Below are 21,777 nucleotides of genomic sequence, written 5' to 3'. Positions count from 1 at the left end.
TATAAATCAAAGTTAATTATTATAAATTTAAAACAAGTTGTCTCTTGATTCCTTTAAAGAGATATGATAAGAATGATGCAACATTTAAAAAAAAAAAAAAATATCGAAAGAGCAATGATAACTTTATCATAAAATTATACAGTTTAATCTACTGTACGTAAAACATAATGGATAATTTAGTTATACAGAATTAAAATGTGCTATGGCTGTGGTTGAAAAATTAAATTACATATGTAATTTTGTATTTTTTGTAGTTTTTAAGTAAAAAAAAAAAACAGATGCTAATTTAAATCGGCAGATAGTCATTTTGATGTGACTTCCTGGTATCAGTATTGGAAATTCAAGAACAATTCAGGATCTATGAAAAATTCTGAAACAACAATATTGGAGTTTTGTGACACAAAGTCTCCAATTTTTCATTTAGACTTCATTCTTTAATTTCTGATCAACAATCACAGCTAGAGCATCTCCATTAATATTGTGAATATTGACTTTATAATACACTGATGTTGAAAACAATTTTCTAATAACAGCATTGAAAGCTAAAGAGAGCTTATCATTAAATCAAAAACAAATATTTGCTAAGGCATGAATCATCTTAACAAGCCATTTTCAAGGAAATTGTCATAGAATTAACTTCGTCAAACATTAAAATAAACCTACTTAACTTCTGATCTCTAGCATTATACTGAGGAACTTAAAATGTTAAATATCTTACACTGGCAAAATGGATAAAGATATCAGCCAGCTGTTCTGGAGGACCTGATATTCAGTTTGGGTAGAAAACCCCAAAAAATTTTAATAGGCAGTCTGTCCTATGTATCTTAAGCCCTGTCCCTCGCATGCTATTTTGGAGCCAGCAAAAAAGGCCCTCTTAGTGCCCATAGGACAAAAAGAGGGGAGAAGCTCTCTTAAAGTAGTATTTACTTTTGTATTTTACCCTATTTCCATTTATAATAGAAAATACAGAAATAATAATTCACTGTATAAAGCAATTATTAACAGAATTTAATATAATTAACACAATTCAACCAAAAAATGAGCAAATTTAATAAGAAAATATAGCAATTACAATTAAGAATGACAACCTGTAAACCAATTAAATAATTTTAAAGAATAAAAATCAATTTAACTTATGAATAATTTATATATTTATGTCTTAGAATAGCAACTATCCAGTTATCTTTTATTTATATACCATTTAGCAGATAGTTATTAAAGTTTAAAGTTTACCAAAAGATGATAGATTTTTTTTTATGAAAATAAGTTTTAAACACCACTTATTTATAATATGTAGCCAGGAAAAAACCATCTAAATATCTATGTTACGAAATTTCTGATAAGATTATGATCAAGATTACCTGCATATAAACAGCAATGCTATCTTATCTTAGAGTCATTAAATATTTTGGTTATTGACAAAGTTCAAACAGATTTCAATATTTCAGAGGTGAATGTAATTCTTATCCTTTGATATTTTAAAGTTTATAAAGGTCAGAATATAAAATATCATGTAGACATAAAGTGAATGAGTCTTTAAGCATTTTTTTTAAATATAAAAAATGGTATTTAGATAGCTTTTAATTAAAATATATCACTTGATAGAGACAATTTGTTTCAGAAATCTCTAAAACTCCATTCAAATCTTTAAATTACAAGAAAATTAAGATTTACCTGAGTGAATTATTTTAAATAATTAAAAAATTCACTCCAATAATGTATAATTTTCTTATAACCCATTTCTCAAAACACTATTTTAAGTGCAGGAAACAGTAAATGAACATTCACATTAATTTATTCAATGAAGTTGAAGACAATTTCCAATAAAATAAAATATAACACATATTATTATTAGATACATTTCATTAATTAGATATTAATCTAGTTTTATTTCCTTCAAAAAATATTTGATATGAATATATAAATGAAAAGAATAAGTTTGGGGATATCATATTATTGTATATTGTCTATTATGAGTTCTCTTCATGACTTCCTCCTGCAATTTCATCATTGTTTGTTCAGTATTAACATCTACTCTAACTGAATAAAAGTGATGCAATTTGGTCAATTTTCCTCCTACAAATACAAATAACAATAATACAATTTTTTTTAAAACTTATTTTTATAGATCCATAAATACAATACATAGATATATATACTTATATTTTTATAAACATCAATGCCATTTTCTTGGGTCAAGTTCAAAATTCTTATATTTTTATTAAATTTAATAAGAGATGGCACCTAACACCTACCTCTAGTTCCAAATTTCTTGGTATTTAATAATCATCAGTAGCAGTAATATAACCCAATTTAGTCTGATAAGTGTTTGGCAGTAATTGTGCATTTAATAAAAAACTAAAAATATGATTTCAGGCTTTATATACATTGTTGAGTAAAAAAAGAAGGTCGTAATTTGCTTTAAAGCAATATTCACTTTACAGCATTATTATAGCAAAAATTATAGTGTTAATATTAATTATTTTATAAGTATTTGTAACTAAAAGATTCTGAAAAATACTTTAGAAATTAAATGATCAATTTTTGCTAGTTTTACTTTTCAAATACAGTCATTTGATTTTGTTATTTCTTGGCATCACATTGATCCTACAACACCACTTGGCATCTGTATTTAAAGTAGTATCTATTGTTTGTAATTCTCTCCATACCAAGCACTGTTACATAGTTTAATTGTGAAGGCATTTGGTTAATGCTTTATAGTTCTAATTTATTTAATTATTTTTCAGAAAATTCCATTATCCAGTATCCATTAAGAAAAATATTCATTACAATAATAATTATTTATTATTATTATAAATTATAAGGTGATGCATTGTCCACTATCATAGAACTTAATATTATACAAATGAATAGAACTATACAATATCTTTTAAGTAAAACATCTTTAGTTCTTTAAAATTAACATGAACAACAAAAATAGAATCCTGAGAAACAAGTGAATTAATCATCATATATAGTCTCACTTATGATAGAAGCAATAGCCTTTGCTTTCAGTTAAACGTCATAATTATAATAATCAATGACAACTGACATTTGGTTCAAATAGCTCAGTTCATGATTTCAAGTTGATCATTATCAAATTTTTATTGGTATCAACTTGTCTGATATGATAAACTCAGATTAATACTTCAATCACATTACAAATACTTAAACAGAAGTTTACCAACTTAATCTAAACTTAAATAGCAAAAAAATGGCAACCGTCTTCTTAATAAAAAAAAAAATACACTTTTGTTTATTAGCTTTTTCCTTATGGAGAACTTCTGTAGGCTTCATACTGATTAATTTTGCCAACAAAATTGCTCAGTTCAAAACTAAACAGAATAAAATTTAAGAAATTGTTGGATTCTTTAGTCTTAATTGAATAAACTGTTTATTGTGTAGGAAGTTTACTTTACAACAAACAAGTATTAATATTATAAGTACATTTAAAGAATTACCATGGTTTAAAATCATCAAAGTGTAATGTAAGTTGATGATAAGAAAGAAGAAATCTTTTTATATATCCTAATGACAACAATATCTTTGAACTTGGGACTTTTCTCTTGCCATGCCTTCCACTATGAAGCACATTGTTCTACGAAGCACATTGCACTATGGCTTTGATCATCAAAGCATAAAAGATAATTTTGTGTATTGTTATAAGAGGGCACAAAACCTTAGCAGAAATTGTTAAATGATGCGATATGATAATATGTTGAAAAAGATTTTTAATGTTACTGAAAATTGATATCAAATGATTCACATATGCAACATTTTCCATACTACCTTCAATTAAAACTGCTACTTGTTTTATCCTTAATGTATTTAGTTCACAGTAAGTAAAGTATAACATGCAAGTTACTGTCAAAGAAAAATTATTTATTACACATCAAAAATGCAAAGAAAATAATTTAATTGTTGTTAAATGAAACATTTTTAGCAGAAAAGAAAAACATCTGTATTCTTTTAAATAAAAGTAAACAACAGTAAACAAAGATCATTGATATGACATATTAATCCTAACAATTCAAAGAGCAATGAAAACTTTGACATTTTTGTCTGGTAAAAGTATAAAATACATGGTATATGATCAAATGGAGAAAATATTAATTTGTTTTCTTTTTACAATCTATCAAAATGGATTGTTAATTAAAAAATTATCTAAGTTTGAAGAGTTTTTGAATATACTAATTAAAATAAATAATCCCAGCTAAAAATTTCATTTTTAAATTAATCTTTTTCTATATCAACTCTAGATTCAGTCATATGTATAGTGTCCATAAGTTTGAAACCATAGGCATTATGTTGATTTTTGTTTATTCTTTTACAGGTAAAGCGTGATATTGAGTAAGGAGAAACAAATTCACAGGAACCTTTGGTCAGCAGGAAGTTGCTGAAGAGTTAACAGGTTGTGTCCAAACTGCTATGTGTTATTAGTGAAATGTCTAAATGCAGCCTGTTAAATTCTTCAACATCATCACTTTGACTGCAGGTTTTCACCATCAAAATAACTTGAATTTGATCTTCCTCACTTAGCATCAACCTTTGTACACGAATATAGATCAACTTTGTTGATTGATGGTTTTAGATTTATGAGACATACTAATTATTATTAGATACGGTCTTGTATAAATCAGATCATGCAAATTATGCAAAATGATTTAACTTTTATTGTAGACAGGGCTATTTTTCATCTGGAACACACTGATACATCACACCATAAGATAGCATTAAAAAATGTTAGTAGTTAGTATGTAAAAATAAGTTTTTATGTTCCATTGCCATATATGCATACAGTCAGAAATGTTTTTAAAAAAAAGAGCACAGTGTATATGATTTTAATTATTTTTCTTATATTCAATAAGAAAAATAATTAAAATCATATACACAGTAAAATAATTGATTATGTAAAAGAAAACAATAGCTAATAAATGCATACATTGAAGAATAACATTACACAAAAATTATTAAAATTAAAAACTAATCACAAGATCATCGTTTCAATTAAATATCCAAATTTTGTTTAAAAAAAATGAACAACAGAACTCATTTATAATAACCTCAGATACGTTACAATGATAAGATGGATTTAATGAGACATTATAGTCTGTCCTAATTTGCGTGTAAAAGAGAACATGCTGTAACATAATACATGGATAAACATCATTAACACTTGATTATTACAATAAACTTTTCCTTGAATAGTATTAGAGAACAATACCTTTATAGAACAAAATTTAATATTTTAGTCCTTAATACTGCAATTTTATAGCCCACACGAGAAAATTAAAATTTAAAATATGAACAATTTCAAACGAATTTGTAAAAAAGTAAAATAATAATTTACTTGTATGAAAATTTACTAATGGGTAATTTGAAGTCGAGCATATTTCTCTTTTGGCAAATAAAAGCGTGATCTGAAAGACGTCTACTATCATTTATAACCCCACACACTTTTAGAACAGAGTAATTAAAAAGTTCAAGGGCTAAGACTAGATCAAATTATATAGGTTGATGTCTTCTTGGATTGTTGCCATTAATTTTGCAAGTCTTTGAAGAAATCGTGTTTTATTGTTTCAATTCATAAAACACCTTGAAACGATACATTTCATATGATTTAAGAGTTTAAATAAGCGGATATTACATCATTCAAACTAAAATTTTATGTTCCTTTGTAGAAAACCTTACAGAATAATAATAATAATAATAAACAAACCTTATAAATATTTAATTCTGAATTTACTTTTATCTATACATTTTATATTACACATAAACTAAATATATAATTAAAATTAATTTTAGTATTTAGAAAATTACATTCTAAAGTATAATATAAAATTTATTTATGTAAGACCAGTTTCGAACAATAAAAGATTTAAGGTCATTGATCTAAATAACAATAAATCAATAAATTTAAAGATCAGTTTGATAATCTTGCTATTAATTTGTTGAAAAAGTAACTTATAATCATTTTAACAACCAACAAAACTGCTTTACACTGCTTTAAGCAGACATGATTCTGTTTTGTTAAAGTAAGTCAAAATATAAAAATTCATATAAGTTTTCTTTGTTTAGCTGCTTATAAAACTTTATAGCCTTACAGAATTTACTATAATTTAAAGAACATAACTAAAAACTATACATTAATTTACACTTTAAATAAATTAATACCTTTAATCCTAAAGAAAACAAATTCCATCATTAATGTCCCTATTGGATTCTTATAATGATATACAGTATGAAACAACAAATAATGCACTAGATGGAAAAATACTACAGTAATTATGAAAGCTTATTACTTTAATGTACTACTTAAATATTCATCAGTGATTCACATAATGCAAAACAAGTTATTTAACTCGTTTGTATGCCAACTCATCTCGTATAAAGAAAATTAAAAGATAAATAGATAAATACATAGTAATTAAGAATGCAAATTATCGCAGTTTTTCCCTATAACACACAAAAATTTATATAGAAATTTAATAAGTGCCGAAATCAATAATCTTTCAGATGAAATTTTTATAACGCCACCATCTGCTTTCATTTATTAAAAAACAATAGACTTATAAAAGAAAAACTATTTTCAATTAGGGCATTGGCCTTTTGATAACAAATAAATTTAGAAAATAAGTTGGATTGTGGAATTTCATTCTATAAAAAAAAATGTAGAGATTTCTTATAAAAAATTTATATTCTTTAAGAGATTTCTGAAATCACATTATTTATAAATAATTATATTAAAAAAAATTTTTATATGGTATTTATTTTCAATTTTAAATCATTAGATCATACTAATTTAATTATTATTATTTTTTTTATATCAAAAATGTTTTATTATTTTTAATTTCTTCTTAAAAAATAAAGAAAATGTAATAAAATTTTAGTTATAAAACATTAATTATAGGAAAGGTATATATATATTTTTTTAATCTTTGTAAGAGACAGATTACTGCTTAACGTAATTAACATCAACTATAGTTGTATAGCTAACAAGGCAATAGATGTCCTAACAAGAGTTGAGAGACTGACTACTTAAGAATAATCTTTTTTTTTTTTCTTCTTGAAAGCTTGTTCTTAAGTCTTGAATCTCTTAAGTTTTTTTTTTCTTTTATTTATTTTTTCTTTTTTGAATAAAGTAGTTGTGAGGCCCACCTAATTCCCTTCCTGATAGGTAGCCAGTCTTTCCAGAGGTTAAAGGTAGTTGGAGCGTGGCACTTGATACATCCTTCCAGAACTAGTGTTTGATTACCAGGGTCACATTACATATCCTTGTCCCATAAGGAACACGTTCTACACTAAAACTGAATCACACTACTTCTACAGTAAACAATCAATAAGACATTAATCAGAAACTGAATGATATATCATTTTCTAAAGAATACCATTTTGCAATTTAAATTACATACAATGTTGGTACATTATTTTACTTATTTCCTTATTAATATTTTATCAGGAAATATAGAATATGAAAAATAATGAAAACTTTCATTTTTATGTCTAAATTAATTACTAAAGTGAATAATAAATTAATGTATAATAAGCAATTTTTGAGGAAAATTTGATAAGACAGTCTACAGAGTTTATTAAATCATAAAATTTATCAAAGTTCACTTGTTGCTCACTAGAAACAAAACTAAATTTATAACTATATTAAATGTTAAATGTAAAGCCAAAGTACATTTAACAGAACTTGGAATCTTCATAAAAATATTTACATAGAAAGTATTCAGTTCATTATCTAAAAATAAACAATAAACTTTCATTTCCATTTGGGTTTAGCATACTGTTATGAGTCATATGACAGAATTATCTATAAAATGATAAAAATATATTTAATTTTCACATATATTATATAATAAGGCTATTTTCTGTATAGTAAAATCTTTATTGATTTAAACTATTTAATTTACAGCACACAACATTTATCCAAAGCCTAATTACTACTACACAATTAAAACAATAGAAAATAAGTCTTGCAAATTCCAAAAAGAACTTTCAATGACATCATATACAAAAAATATAAGAAACATATCAAATATATGGAAGGCAAATATCAGTAAACTTTTTATAGAAATACCATACTTCAAATCTAACTGTAAATCAATATACAGAAATATTTAATATAAATATTTTTATTATTGCTCAAACATAGTAGATAATAATTGATATTATGTATTTAATTACTCTAACATAACAATTTATATTGTACTAAACTCTGAAAGTTATCAAATAACAGAATATCATATTGTATTCAATTCCAATGAAAGAAAAATGTTTAATATATATATATGTGTTTAATATATATATATATGTTTTTATAAATATACCAATAATCCAGACTTTTTTCTTTCATAACTTTGTCACAAGATTTACAACAAATATATTTAAAGCGTACTAATGCAAAATGAAAATTGTTTATTTTAACTAAGATATTCATGGTTTGCTTATGTATTTATATCTCATGTCTTTTTTTAGTAGATTTAAAACTCGAAACATCATTAGAATTTCAAATAAATTCAATAAATAATGAATGGAGATGAACAAAACTTTACGACCATTAGATCTTTTTATTTCGGTGGCACATTATAGCTTTACAGGGCCCAGGCATAATATTTGAAACAGGGGGCCCATACGGCGTAGACTTCATTTTTCTTCCCGGGAGTTTTTTCTTATAAAATATTGATTTGGGGCCCCGTCGTTGGGGTCCCAGTCAATTGCCGTCGGATAACACGCCGCAGTTTTATATATAATTTTATAATTTAGTAAGGGGGAGAAAAACAAAAGGATGATGAATGAACACATCATACACAATAACTCCTTATGCTTAATAATAAAAGAGAATGAAGCTACGTTCTTATATCCAGTACACTTGAGCATTAAACACAATATAATATTAGAAAGATAAATGAAAATATTATTATTATATTATAAATAATAATAGAAAATATAAATATTTGATAGTATTTAGAAAAACTGTGTACAGGTTAAATATTATAGAGAGTTTTAACGTGTAAATCGAGGCAGGAAGACGTATTATGTTGAAACAAAGGTCTGAAGGAGCCATCAGCTGCTTACCTCGCCATTGGCTGTGTTGATACCAAGGTAGATATCCCCGAACGATCCGCTACCTATTTTCCTAACTAAACGATATTTTCCACCGACAATAAATTCTGATCTCGACGAATTATTCGCCGTTGCCATTATTTCTTCACTGCATCCAGTTTTGCTCTAACGATACAGATTCTTTCTCACAACAAATACCTCTCCCGTACTCCAACACACACATACACACACACACAAAACAGTTCAACACTTAAGGTTGCCGACCTAGCCTAGCAAGAACATTGTGACGTCAGGAAACAGGAATATAAATAAGTGCGACATCTACCAGAGAATAAATTTAAAAAAAAATACGATTTATTTATTTCAAATTAAAAAAAAGAAAAGAAAAAAAAAAGAAAACTAAAATATTATTTTATAAATTTGTTTCAGTTTTAGTTTTTAATATTACGATGCGTTAATAATTTTATTTAATATTAATAGATAAGTTTTATTATTGGGTAGAGTTAATAGTCGGCGCTACTTATCCTCGCAGCATTTTGTGGTGGCGCTAGTGAAATGTAAACAATATGGCTACTTATTGAGGATGACACGTGTGGTTATCTTAGAAAGCAAGATAGTATGTCCCACATCTAACTAACAGTAATTAACAAATTTTATTACAAAGAATCAGTTTTACATGAATTCTTTATAATTTACCATGCTAGTAGTTATTTAATAATAATTAAATAGGTACCTTTTATTTTTTTGAAATTTGGGGAGCTGGTTAAGATTAAGTAAATGCCTACCTAATTTTTACTAAACCAGGCAAGCAGGTTGGTTCTGTACCTAAATAGAAGACCAAGCCTTTAGATTAATAAGAGATCACAAATGAAAATTGATAAACCATATATCTAAGCTTTCAAATGTAGGTTATCTAGGGAAGAAGACGTGTAATTCAATTCTCTATTGTAGTTTCAATAAAAGAAAGAATAACAAACGGATTACTACATTGGCTGCCTGACAAGATTCACTTGCATCAGGCTGCCATTGATTATTCATTAATTAAGACAAGTAAAAATTATTATGAATATCCTTTATCAAACAGCAATATGCAAAATTCGTGCGGGAATGCTTCGTGCTAATAGTGCTTCCTTGTGGGTGATTATTTGTTTCAGCTATCGATAGGCGCCATTTGACTGGTAATGAATAATTAATATCTATTTGATGTATTCGGAAATATCTTCTAGCTTTACGTAATTAATATAGATAATGATAATTGTAAAATCATCGTTTAATTTAACTTTCAAAAGTATTTAAGTAAATATTTAAGTGGGAACAGTAAACGCATAAGCCTTCCGTTCTGAAGGACCCGGGATCGAATCCAGGCGAGCAATCGCAGGAACTTTTCTTGGATGGTCTGTCTCGGATATTTCGGGCCCTTTCCCATATATTCTCATCGTGGGTCAAGCCGGACATACGATGAATGTAGTGAAATGCCCTCTTAGTGCCTATAGGGCCGAAAAGATAAAAAATAAAAGAAAAATGTAAGAGCACGTTTCTAATATACTGTGAAAGAGTAACTTTTGGAATCAAACTTATAGTTTGATAATCTGGCATTTTCGATAACCCGGCCCACTTTATAGTCTTGTCGGTGTTGAAATAATGAACTTATAATTATAATGTAATGGATGGTGTTGAAATTATACTGTAATGGTTCTCTTCATTGTTTTAATAATTTTTTTTGTTTTAAGATAACAAATAGATCTATTTTTTAAAAAGTTCTTGGTTTTCTGCTTGGTGGGAATTAATAGAGCTTTTAAAATCATACCCATTATGACTTTGGGCAGGCCAATATTTAGACAATGTACACATAGATACAAACATAGACATACACGTTAAACACACAGGCTTCGGACCATCATAAAATGCACTTGATGATTTCCTACAACTAGATACACCGAAATACTATTTACAGAGGCTGTCGCACTACTTTACTTTAGCCTACTTGTCAAATCATTGGATTTTTTAGTTGTCGATTTTATGCCCAGATAAAGGGAAAAGATTTACAGTACATCAGTGTTTCCCAACGTGGGGTCCACGCTCCACACAGTGGCAATTGGATTGTTAAGGAGGCCATTCGAAAATGGACCCGTCCAAGGTTTAAGTGAGTTAATGAAGACAAGTACTAATCGAAGATAAAAAAACTGGGATTAGTACTTGTCTTGTACCGGCTTTTAACCATAATAAATCCGTCGCGCAGTGGTTTTTAACTTTAGTAACTGATTTTTATGTCATCGTGTCACTAGCGTAGCGTAGTGGAGAAGGCAGGGACTGCCCGCCCTGGGCGGCACTTTTTAGGGGACGGCAAAATTTGACAATAAATAATAATAATATCTTGTATGAGTTTGAACCATTTTATTTCATATTTTCGTGCACCTACGATTCGCCCGATTGAAATGAGCACGGAATACCATCCAGACAGTTCGGAATCGACTCGCCGTCCGGGGATATCGTGCGCAAGCTGTCAACCTTTTTTTTTATTTGCTTGTATGATTTATTCGTATATATATATATATATATACATCTTCAATATCCAATAGAGCTAGGTCACTTGCGTTACTCCTATCCAATTCTCCCTAGTCGCTAACTGTAACTAACTTAGAACCGGCATGCACTGCAAATTATTCTTCGCATTGCAAAATGACATACGCATGCGTCAGGAACTTCTGTTCGAACAAACGTCACCTTCTGTCCTGGTCAGCGATTTTAAAAAGGTGGCAACACTAGCACGGAATTTTTCATTACTTATTCTGTGACGAAACTGAATTTTAGTCTTTTATATTGAGATACGTAAATAAGGGGGGCGAAATTTTCCTCCGCCCCGGACGGCTGACACCCACGCTACACCACTGCATCGTGTAGAATACTTCAAGCACTTGCTAGTACATGTAACTTTTAATCAAAACAAAAAAACCAAATGTGTATTTTTCTCCATTCATTATATCTTTAAAATTTTTTTAAGTATGAAAATTAAATTTTTAAGAAAACTTGTATATATAGAACTAATGTTGTTAATCATCATCATCATCATCATCATCTTAATCATACACCAGTGCCGTAACTAGCCATTCCTGTGCCCTGTGCAAGAATTTGCATTTAGTCCCCTTAATTAATTAGGTTTGGGAAAATAATATAACAAATACTTACATTTTGGGCCCCCTTCCAAGTGAGCCCTGTGTGGGTGCACCTGTCGCACCTGCCTAGATACGCACTGTCATACACCATTCACGAATTTAGGCCATGTTGACCAGTTTTAGTATCAACTAGACAGGGTCTAGGAGTCATTTTAGTTGACGTCCTTGTCGTCTTCGTCCAGGTGCGACAGGATATTGTAAAACTGCATTAGTTATCTTACCCGACAACATTCGAGATATATGTTGAAGTCATTTTTCTCTACATGTGGAGAGTTTTTCAATTAATGGTTGCATATTGAATTCATGTCCTTATTATTTCGACAGTAATCCAGTAGCGTATATCCGGCCGTTCGGTGCGTAAACCTCATTTCAGTTGCCTGTAATCTGTTAATATCTTTCTTCTTTAGGATCCAGATTTCACTTCTGTACAAAAGAGTTGGAAGAGCCAAAGTTTTATATATAGTTTTAGCCTGGAATGTTTTTGTACAAGGTGTGGTTTTAAAGTGTTATTTATTATTCCTAATATAATCTTGTTAGTGATATAATTTTTCATATTTTGGATTTTATAATACATTGTCATACCGTATTATTTCATGGGAAAAATATTGCAATAAAGTATTGTTATTTTGGTCATATAGCATGTTTGTTTGCTTGGGGTCAAAATGAACCCATGGTACCAAGAATGTGATTTTGTTCATAGTACCAGATCAGTTTTAATAAAAGGTACTTTTTAGTGGTACTTCGAATATTTTTCATTTTTGAGCTAAAAGCCCATTCGATACGCCTGAATATATCACACTACATAAAAGTTCATACTATTTTCATTACTTTTCTGGCACATTATGAGAAATTGTCTTTAGTATAGAGTTTTCTCCATAATACAAAGTAGTATTAATTGGATTATCAGTGCTTTTAAATACTGCAACACAGTTTCTGGCTACGGTGGCACCTTTTAACTGCAGTAATGAAGAGAAAATTGAATATAGCAATTTGACCATCTACAATTGAAAAAAATGAGAAGAGAATTAAATGAATGAAATGAAAACTTTTCCAAACCTTAACGAAAAATTTTTTCTTTACGAAAAAGAATCCTTCAACAGAAATTCCAAGTGGCATTTTTCCAAATCGTTTCATAAAATCCAATATCTGGAATTAAAAGAAAGAAAATTGTTAATATATAAATTAATGAATATGGTATATGAAAAAGACATTTAAAAAGTAAGTTAAAAAAAAAACCTTGAATTTCAATTGAAGCTGAAAATCAGCAGACGAAATTCTTCCAATGGCAATGAAGTCGCCATATAACTAAGAAAGAAATATGATTTTAAGTAAAATAACAAAACATGAAAGTTAAAATAACTGAATTAAACATTATTCAATTCTTACCTTTGAAGTGATTATCGATAGAAAGTATGCTATAATCAGACAACCCGTTAATAATATGATTGATAAGACCAATGTTAATATTGTTACAAAAAATTCTAATTTTATAAACAATAGACCATAAATGAGAAAACAAGTGAAGTGAGTGAAGAAAATGTAACCAGAAAATGCAAAGAATTCCCATAATTGATTAAATTGTTGAAACATTTCCCATATTTCCGTGTGTTTTTCAATTAAAACATATATTGTTTCTTTCAGATTAGGAATTTGTTTATTTATATCATTTCTTTCGTTTTGGATATTAATTAATCTGTAATATATAAAATAGAATACAGATGTAAAAATACATAGAACAAATAATGTTTAACCTACGCTGTACAGAAAATAAACTCTGAAAGAAATTACACACAACACTGCGGTGAGTTGCGAATTTGTTGTGTTACGTACACCGGGAAACAAACAGATATCGGTAGATATGCATAGAAATGATACAATTACGATATAAATAATAAAAGTGCCAAGCATCAGTACATTCAAAAGCTTTCATATTTTAACTTCTCTACAAAAATAAAATCACTAATATTGAAATGTAATTGTGGTTAAACATTGAAATCCATCCTCCACATAAGATTCTATCATCGTAGATATTTATGGTTACTCTTAAGACGGTAAACCACAAAAATACTTCTAGTCCGATTTGATACAGCGAATACAGTTTTTCACAGCGTGGTATATAATACTGAATTTTCAATCTGTAGCAATTACAAAATCTTATTGGTTTCATACCAAATATAGCTCCAACCGAAAGCAAAGGATGTAAATAGCAAACGGGATTCATCGATGTAATTTCGTTTTCAACTAGAATTGATATTTGTCGATGAGTACTCGTGATTTAAACCTGAAAATTGATTGAGACGTAACCATTCAGTCGTATAGAGTAACTGAGTAAGACATTTCGGTAGAGTGCATTATTGTCTTTCATCTAAAAGTGATTATTGAACGTAACAAATCATTTCTCTTATTGTACAATCTGCATTACTGTATTATGCTTATTCGTTCTGTTTACAAAACGTATATTTTTAACTTATTTATTGTAAACCTGAAGATATGACATTTAACGTCGCGACTCCATTGGTAACGGGCAAAAGTATCATATAATAGGCAAGATACTATACTACTAATTTGAGGTAGATAGCATACATTTTATTATGAATTGAACTTTTGAGACAAATAACTAAATTTAAAACAATGATTTTGGTATCTTTTATCTTTCAAAAATATAAGATCAAGAATTAATTTATTAAATGTAGATAATGTAATTGGATAATGTAAAACATTATGCAGTAAATCGATCCATTGACGTCAATCAATATTCAAACGAGTGAGAAAAGAATTTGTTGCCTAGAAACATGGCACGATAAAAATATGCCATGTTTCCAGGCAACAAATTGTAAAAGCAGTATAATTTTACAGGGTTATATTTTACAACTTTTAAATAAAATTGACAAGTTGTATAAAAATTACACCAATATCCTCTCGCACCATCATAAGTCAAAAACAATTTAAAATGGACATTCGATGTTATCTAAATTAGTATTAATTTAGGAACTTTTCTTTATAGAATATAAAACCCCCAAAATCAACTTTTCGAAAGTATTAAAATTGAAATTTTAAGTTTCCGTTCTGGACTCAAATTTTCTGTATATTAATAAATACATTTAGTTTTCTGAGGGGACAGATAAATCTTTTACTGTCTCGTAATTTAAATGATTCGATGTCGCACGTGCCTTGCCGCAGACATAAAAAATTTCTCTTGCATGCTACATTATTACAGAAGCAACGACTTTCATTTACATATCGAATTAATTTGCAATCCTATCCTAGTTAGCAGCCTTGTCCATTACAGACGTAAAGTGATCAATACTTGTCCATTAATTAAAATTATATTGGCATACATAACAAGTTAGCCATTTAAGGAAGAATGTCTATAATTTCTGATTTATTACACAAACCTTTTAAGAATATATTAAAGATATTTAAGTACCCTCGTTATCAAAGATTGTCTACTTCTACATAACGTAGGTTAATACGTTAGAAATGTATGGGTATGCAGCGAAATAAAGCAGCGAACATAAGGAGGCGTCAGGATTTACGTCGCACATTGTCTATAGATTTCACCGTTGACCGTACTCTCATGTCACTTTACTGGGAGCATTTAGACCTCCTTCCTCGCCAGCACGTAGCGGCTTTAGAAAGTTTTGTATATCGATTGAACCGCTTCGCATAATAGCAAGGCGGAGTACATAGGAGCAAAGGCCAAAAGACTAGCATCTCCATATAAACCCTGTTAAAAAAGAACAAGAAGAAGAAGAAACAGCGAACTTCCCAACACAAAGATTGACTTAGACTGCATAAACTGTTAAATAGAAGTACTTCGTTCTAATTCGTTATAAAATTTGCATGGTAAATTGTACTCGTTGTCGATTTCAAATCATGGATTCTTCTTTACAAACGTCAATTCAAATTTCAGAAGAAACGTCATCAATTCATCCCCTTTGTTATTTGCATCCATTGCTTATAGTTGGATCTCTATTTGGTATGAACCCAATACAACATTGCAGTTGCTGCAGTTTTATGAGTCAATACATTATACAACGTAACAAAAAACGTTATTCCCTGTACCAATTATACCAAATAGGAATAGAAATCTTTTTATGGTTTACCGTGTTTAGAGCATTCGTAAATATCTTCAACGACAGAATCTTATGTGGAGGATGGACTTTAATGTTCTATTCAAATGACATATTCAAATTATTGATATGTTTCTTCTGCAGTTACGTTAGCATTCAGTATTCTGTTATTAAAAAATCGCAATTCTGTTGGTTGAGCAACAGAAATGAATTCTATGGTGAAGTGAAATTATGGAAAAGATTGGATAAGTTCGTGGTTTATGTTTGCATTATTTTTATCGTAGTTCTGTTGTCTATATGCATTTGTTCGGATATTTTGTTGTATCCTGGTATACTTAAGCAGACAAATTCACATATTACCGCTGTCTTATGTGTAATTTACATCAGAGTACATTTCCTGTATAGCATCGCTCAAATACTATTTGTTGTATGTATTGTTACATCTGGATTGTATATTATATATCACAGATTAATTAATATTGAAAACGAGATGAAAAAAATTGACAAAGAAACGCCTAAACTGAAACAAATAATAAATGCTTTAATTGAAAAGCACACGGAAATATGGGAAATGTTTCAGCAGATAAATCAATTGTGGGAATTTTTCATGCCTTGTATTTATATATTCTTCACTCATTTTACTTGTTTGTTGATATATGCACTATTGTTCATGAACCTTAGGATTCTTTTAATGTTAGTGTTAATCATTTTTTCAATTGTATCGATAGCGGGGTGTCTGATTACAGCGTANTAGCTAACAAGGCAATAGATGTCCTAACAAGAGTTGAGAGACTGACTACTTAAGAATAATCTTTTTTTTTTTTCTTCTTGAAAGCTTGTTCTTAAGTCTTGAATCTCTTAAGTTTTTTTTTTCTTTTATTTATTTTTTCTTTTTTGAATAAAGTAGTTGTGAGGCCCACCTAATTCCCTTCCTGATAGGTAGCCAGTCTTTCCAGAGGTTAAAGGTAGTTGGAGCGTGGCACTTGATACATCCTTCCAGAACTAGTGTTTGATTACCAGGGTCACATTACATATCCTTGTCCCATAAGGAACACGTTCTACACTAAAACTGAATCACACTACTTCTACAGTAAACAATCAATAAGACATTAATCAGAAACTGAATGATATATCATTTTCTAAAGAATACCATTTTGCAATTTAAATTACATACAATGTTGGTACATTATTTTACTTATTTCCTTATTAATATTTTATCAGGAAATATAGAATATGAAAAATAATGAAAACTTTCATTTTTATGTCTAAATTAATTACTAAAGTGAATAATAAATTAATGTATAATAAGCAATTTTTGAGGAAAATTTGATAAGACAGTCTACAGAGTTTATTAAATCATAAAATTTATCAAAGTTCACTTGTTGCTCACTAGAAACAAAACTAAATTTATAACTATATTAAATGTTAAATGTAAAGCCAAAGTACATTTAACAGAACTTGGAATCTTCATAAAAATATTTACATAGAAAGTATTCAGTTCATTATCTAAAAATAAACAATAAACTTTCATTTCCATTTGGGTTTAGCATACTGTTATGAGTCATATGACAGAATTATCTATAAAATGATAAAAATATATTTAATTTTCACATATATTATATAATAAGGCTATTTTCTGTATAGTAAAATCTTTATTGATTTAAACTATTTAATTTACAGCACACAACATTTATCCAAAGCCTAATTACTACTACACAATTAAAACAATAGAAAATAAGTCTTGCAAATTCCAAAAAGAACTTTCAATGACATCATATACAAAAAATATAAGAAACATATCAAATATATGGAAGGCAAATATCAGTAAACTTTTTATAGAAATACCATACTTCAAATCTAACTGTAAATCAATATACAGAAATATTTAATATAAATATTTTTATTATTGCTCAAACATANATTTTGTATTTTTTGTAGTTTTTAAGTAAAAAAAAAAAACAGATGCTAATTTAAATCGGCAGATAGTCATTTTGATGTGACTTCCTGGTATCAGTATTGGAAATTCAAGAACAATTCAGGATCTATGAAAAATTCTGAAACAACAATATTGGAGTTTTGTGACACAAAGTCTCCAATTTTTCATTTAGACTTCATTCTTTAATTTCTGATCAACAATCACAGCTAGAGCATCTCCATTAATATTGTGAATATTGACTTTATAATACACTGATGTTTAAAACAATTTTCTAATAACAGCATTGAAAGCTAAAGAGAGCTTATCATTAAATCAAAAACAAATATTTGCTAAGGCATGAATCATCTTAACAAGCCATTTTCAAGGAAATTGTCATAGAATTAACTTCGTCAAACATTAAAATAAACCTACTTAACTTCTGATCTCTAGCATTATACTGAGGAACTTAAAATGTTAAATATCTTACACTGGCAAAATGGATAAAGATATCAGCCAGCTGTTCTGGAGGACCTGATATTCAGTTTGGGTAGAAAACCCCAAAAAATTTTAATAGGCAGTCTGTCCTATGTATCTTAAGCCCTGTCCCTCGCATGCTATTTTGGAGCCAGCAAAAAAGGCCCTCTTAGTGCCCATAGGACAAAAAGAGGGGAGAAGCTCTCTTAAAGTAGTATTTACTTTTGTATTTTACCCTATTTCCATTTATAATAGAAAATACAGAAATAATAATTCACTGTATAAAGCAATTATTAACAGAATTTAATATAATTAACACAATTCAACCAAAAAATGAGCAAATTTAATAAGAAAATATAGCAATTACAATTAAGAATGACAACCTGTAAACCAATTAAATAATTTTAAAGAATAAAAATCAATTTAACTTATGAATAATTTATATATTTATGTCTTAGAATAGCAACTATCCAGTTATCTTTTATTTATATACCATTTAGCAGATAGTTATTAAAGTTTAAAGTTTACCAAAAGATGATAGATTTTTTTTTATGAAAATAAGTTTTAAACACCACTTATTTATAATATGTAGCCAGGAAAAAACCATCTAAATATCTATGTTACGAAATTTCTGATAAGATTATGATCAAGATTACCTGCATATAAACAGCAATGCTATCTTATCTTAGAGTCATTAAATATTTTGGTTATTGACAAAGTTCAAACAGATTTCAATATTTCAGAGGTGAATGTAATTCTTATCCTTTGATATTTTAAAGTTTATAAAGGTCAGAATATTANTAGATAATTTATTATTTTCTTTAATGAGAGTAATAAGTTTCTCACTAAACTTATTTATCTAAATATATAAATGAGAATGTTTGTTTCGAGGACGTTTGTTCGCTATACACGCCTAGGTCGTTCGACTAATTGTTACGAAACTCGGCAGCTACGTCTATGTTCCTCTAACTTAGATAATGTCGACATAGCCAGAACTCTGTAGGCTAGTGTTGAAATAAGACAGATAGTTTCGAATAGCATTGGAGTTAATTACTTTTAGCGTTTTCAAATGGCCAAATAAAGCAATTTTTTAATAAACAACGTTATCTTATTTTTGCCCTCCCTGGAGAAAATCCTGACTACGCCCTTAATTACATATATAAAATTCAAGACCAGGTCTGAAAAGAGAGGTAGAAGGCCCGTTTAACTATACTTGAATGCCCGATGCAGACTGGAAGTCACTTTATTAAAATTCAGATTTTTTTCCCTGAAAAAAGTTAAATAGATAACTTGCACGACTCTATTGGTAACGGGCAAAGTATGATATAAAGGGGAAAGATATTAAAGTACTAATTTGAGGTAGATAGCATACATTTTCTTTTTATAATGTGAAACCGTGCTTCGAACTTTGTTGCTTCAAACATAATGAAGTTTTATAAATTAAGACACTTGACACTAACCGCCAAGTGTCTTAATTTATAATACTTCATCGTGTTTAAAGCAACAAGCATACATTTTATTATGAATTCAACTATTGAGACAAATAACTAAATATAAAACAATAATTTTGTTATCTTTCATTTTTCAAGAATATAAGATCAAGTATTAATTTATTAAATGTAGAAAATGTAATTGGATAATATAAAACATTATGCAGTAAATCGATCCATTGACGTCAATAAATATTTAAACGAGTGAGAAAAGAATTTGTTGGCTGGAAACATTACATTTTTATTATGTTAATTTTAAGTTTTTGTTCTGGACTCGAATTTTCTGTATATTAATAAATACATTTAGTTTTCTGAGGGGACAGATAAATCTTTTACTGTTTCATGATTTAAACGATTGGACGTCGCATGTGACATGAAAAATTTCCTGCATTATTACAGAAGCAACGTCTTTCATTTACATATCGAATTAATTTGCAATCTTATAATAATTAGTAGCCTTGTCCATTACAGGCGTAAAGTAATCAATACTTGTCCATTAATTAAAATTATATTGACATACATAAGAAGTCAGCCATTTAAAGAAGAATGCCTATAATTTTTGATTTATTACACAAAACTTTTAAGAATATATTAAAGATATTTAAGTACCCTCGTTATGAAAGATTGTCTACTTCTACATAACGTAGGTTAATACGTTAGAAATGTATGGGTATGCAGCGAAATAAAGCAGCGAACGTAAGGAGGCGTCAGGACTTGGTCGCACATTGTCTATAGATTTCACCGTTGTCCGTACTCTCACACTACTTTACTGGGAACATTCAGACATCCCTCCTCCGGCTTTAAAAGTATTGTATATCGATCGAACAGCTTCGCATAATAGCAAGGCGGAGTACATCGGAGAAAAGGCCAAAAGACTAGCATCTCCATATAAACCCTGTTAAGAAGAAGAAGAAGAAGAAGAAACAGCGAACTGCCCAACACAAAGATTGACTTAGACTGCATAAACTGTTAAATTGAAGATCTTCGTTCTAATTCGTTATAAAATTTGCATGTTAAAGTTGTATTCGTTGTCAATTTTAAACAATGGATTCCTCTTCACAAACGTCGATTCGAATTTCAGAAGAAACGTCATCAATTCATCCCCTTTGCTATTTGCATCCATTGCTTATAGTTGGATCTCTATTTGGTATGAACCCAATAAAACATTGCACTTGCTGCAGTTTTATGAGTCAATACATTACACAACGTAACAAAGAAAAGTATTCTCTGTACCAATTATACCAAATAGGAATAGAAATCCTTTTATAGGTTACCGTGTTAAGAGTATTCATAAATGTCTTAAACGACAGAATCTTATGTGGAGGATGGACTTTAATGTTCTATTCAAATGACATATTCAAATTATTGATATGTTTCTTCTGCAGTTACGTTAGCATTCAGTGTTCTGTTATTAAAAAATCGCAATTCTGTTGGGTGAGCAACAGAAATGAATTCTATGGTGAAGTGAAATTATGGAAAAGATTGAATAAGTTCGTGGTTTTTGTTTGCATTATTTTTATCGTAGTTCTGTTGTCTATATGCATTTGTTCGGATATTTTGTTGTATCCTGGTATACTTAAGCA

The 21,777-nt window shown here is 28.7% G+C and overlaps 1 protein-coding gene across 2 annotated transcripts in view; it reads right to left on the bottom strand.

The window, feature by feature from the left end:
• LOC111623120 (casein kinase I) overlaps nucleotides 1–9,364 on the bottom strand; it is a 34,418-nt gene extending 25,054 nt beyond the window's left edge. Inside the window, exon 1 of one of the 2 annotated variants that reach the window (XM_023365602.1) lies at nucleotides 9,082–9,364. In XM_023365602.1, coding sequence (XP_023221370.1) covers nucleotides 9,082–9,207 — 126 coding nt within the window. In that variant the 5' untranslated portion in view covers nucleotides 9,208–9,364. The remainder of the gene's footprint in view (nucleotides 1–9,081) is intronic. The other variant, XM_023365603.1, reaches the window with a different exon arrangement.
• Nucleotides 9,365–21,777: the final 12,413 nt, after the last annotated feature.

The sequence above is a fragment of the Centruroides sculpturatus genome, unplaced genomic scaffold (genome assembly GCF_000671375.1).
Source record: "Centruroides sculpturatus isolate CEXI.00-Female unplaced genomic scaffold, Cexi_2.0 scaffold136, whole genome shotgun sequence".
NCBI lineage: Eukaryota > Metazoa > Arthropoda > Arachnida > Scorpiones > Buthidae > Centruroides > Centruroides sculpturatus.
This window is presented reverse-complemented; position numbering and strand designations above follow the sequence as displayed.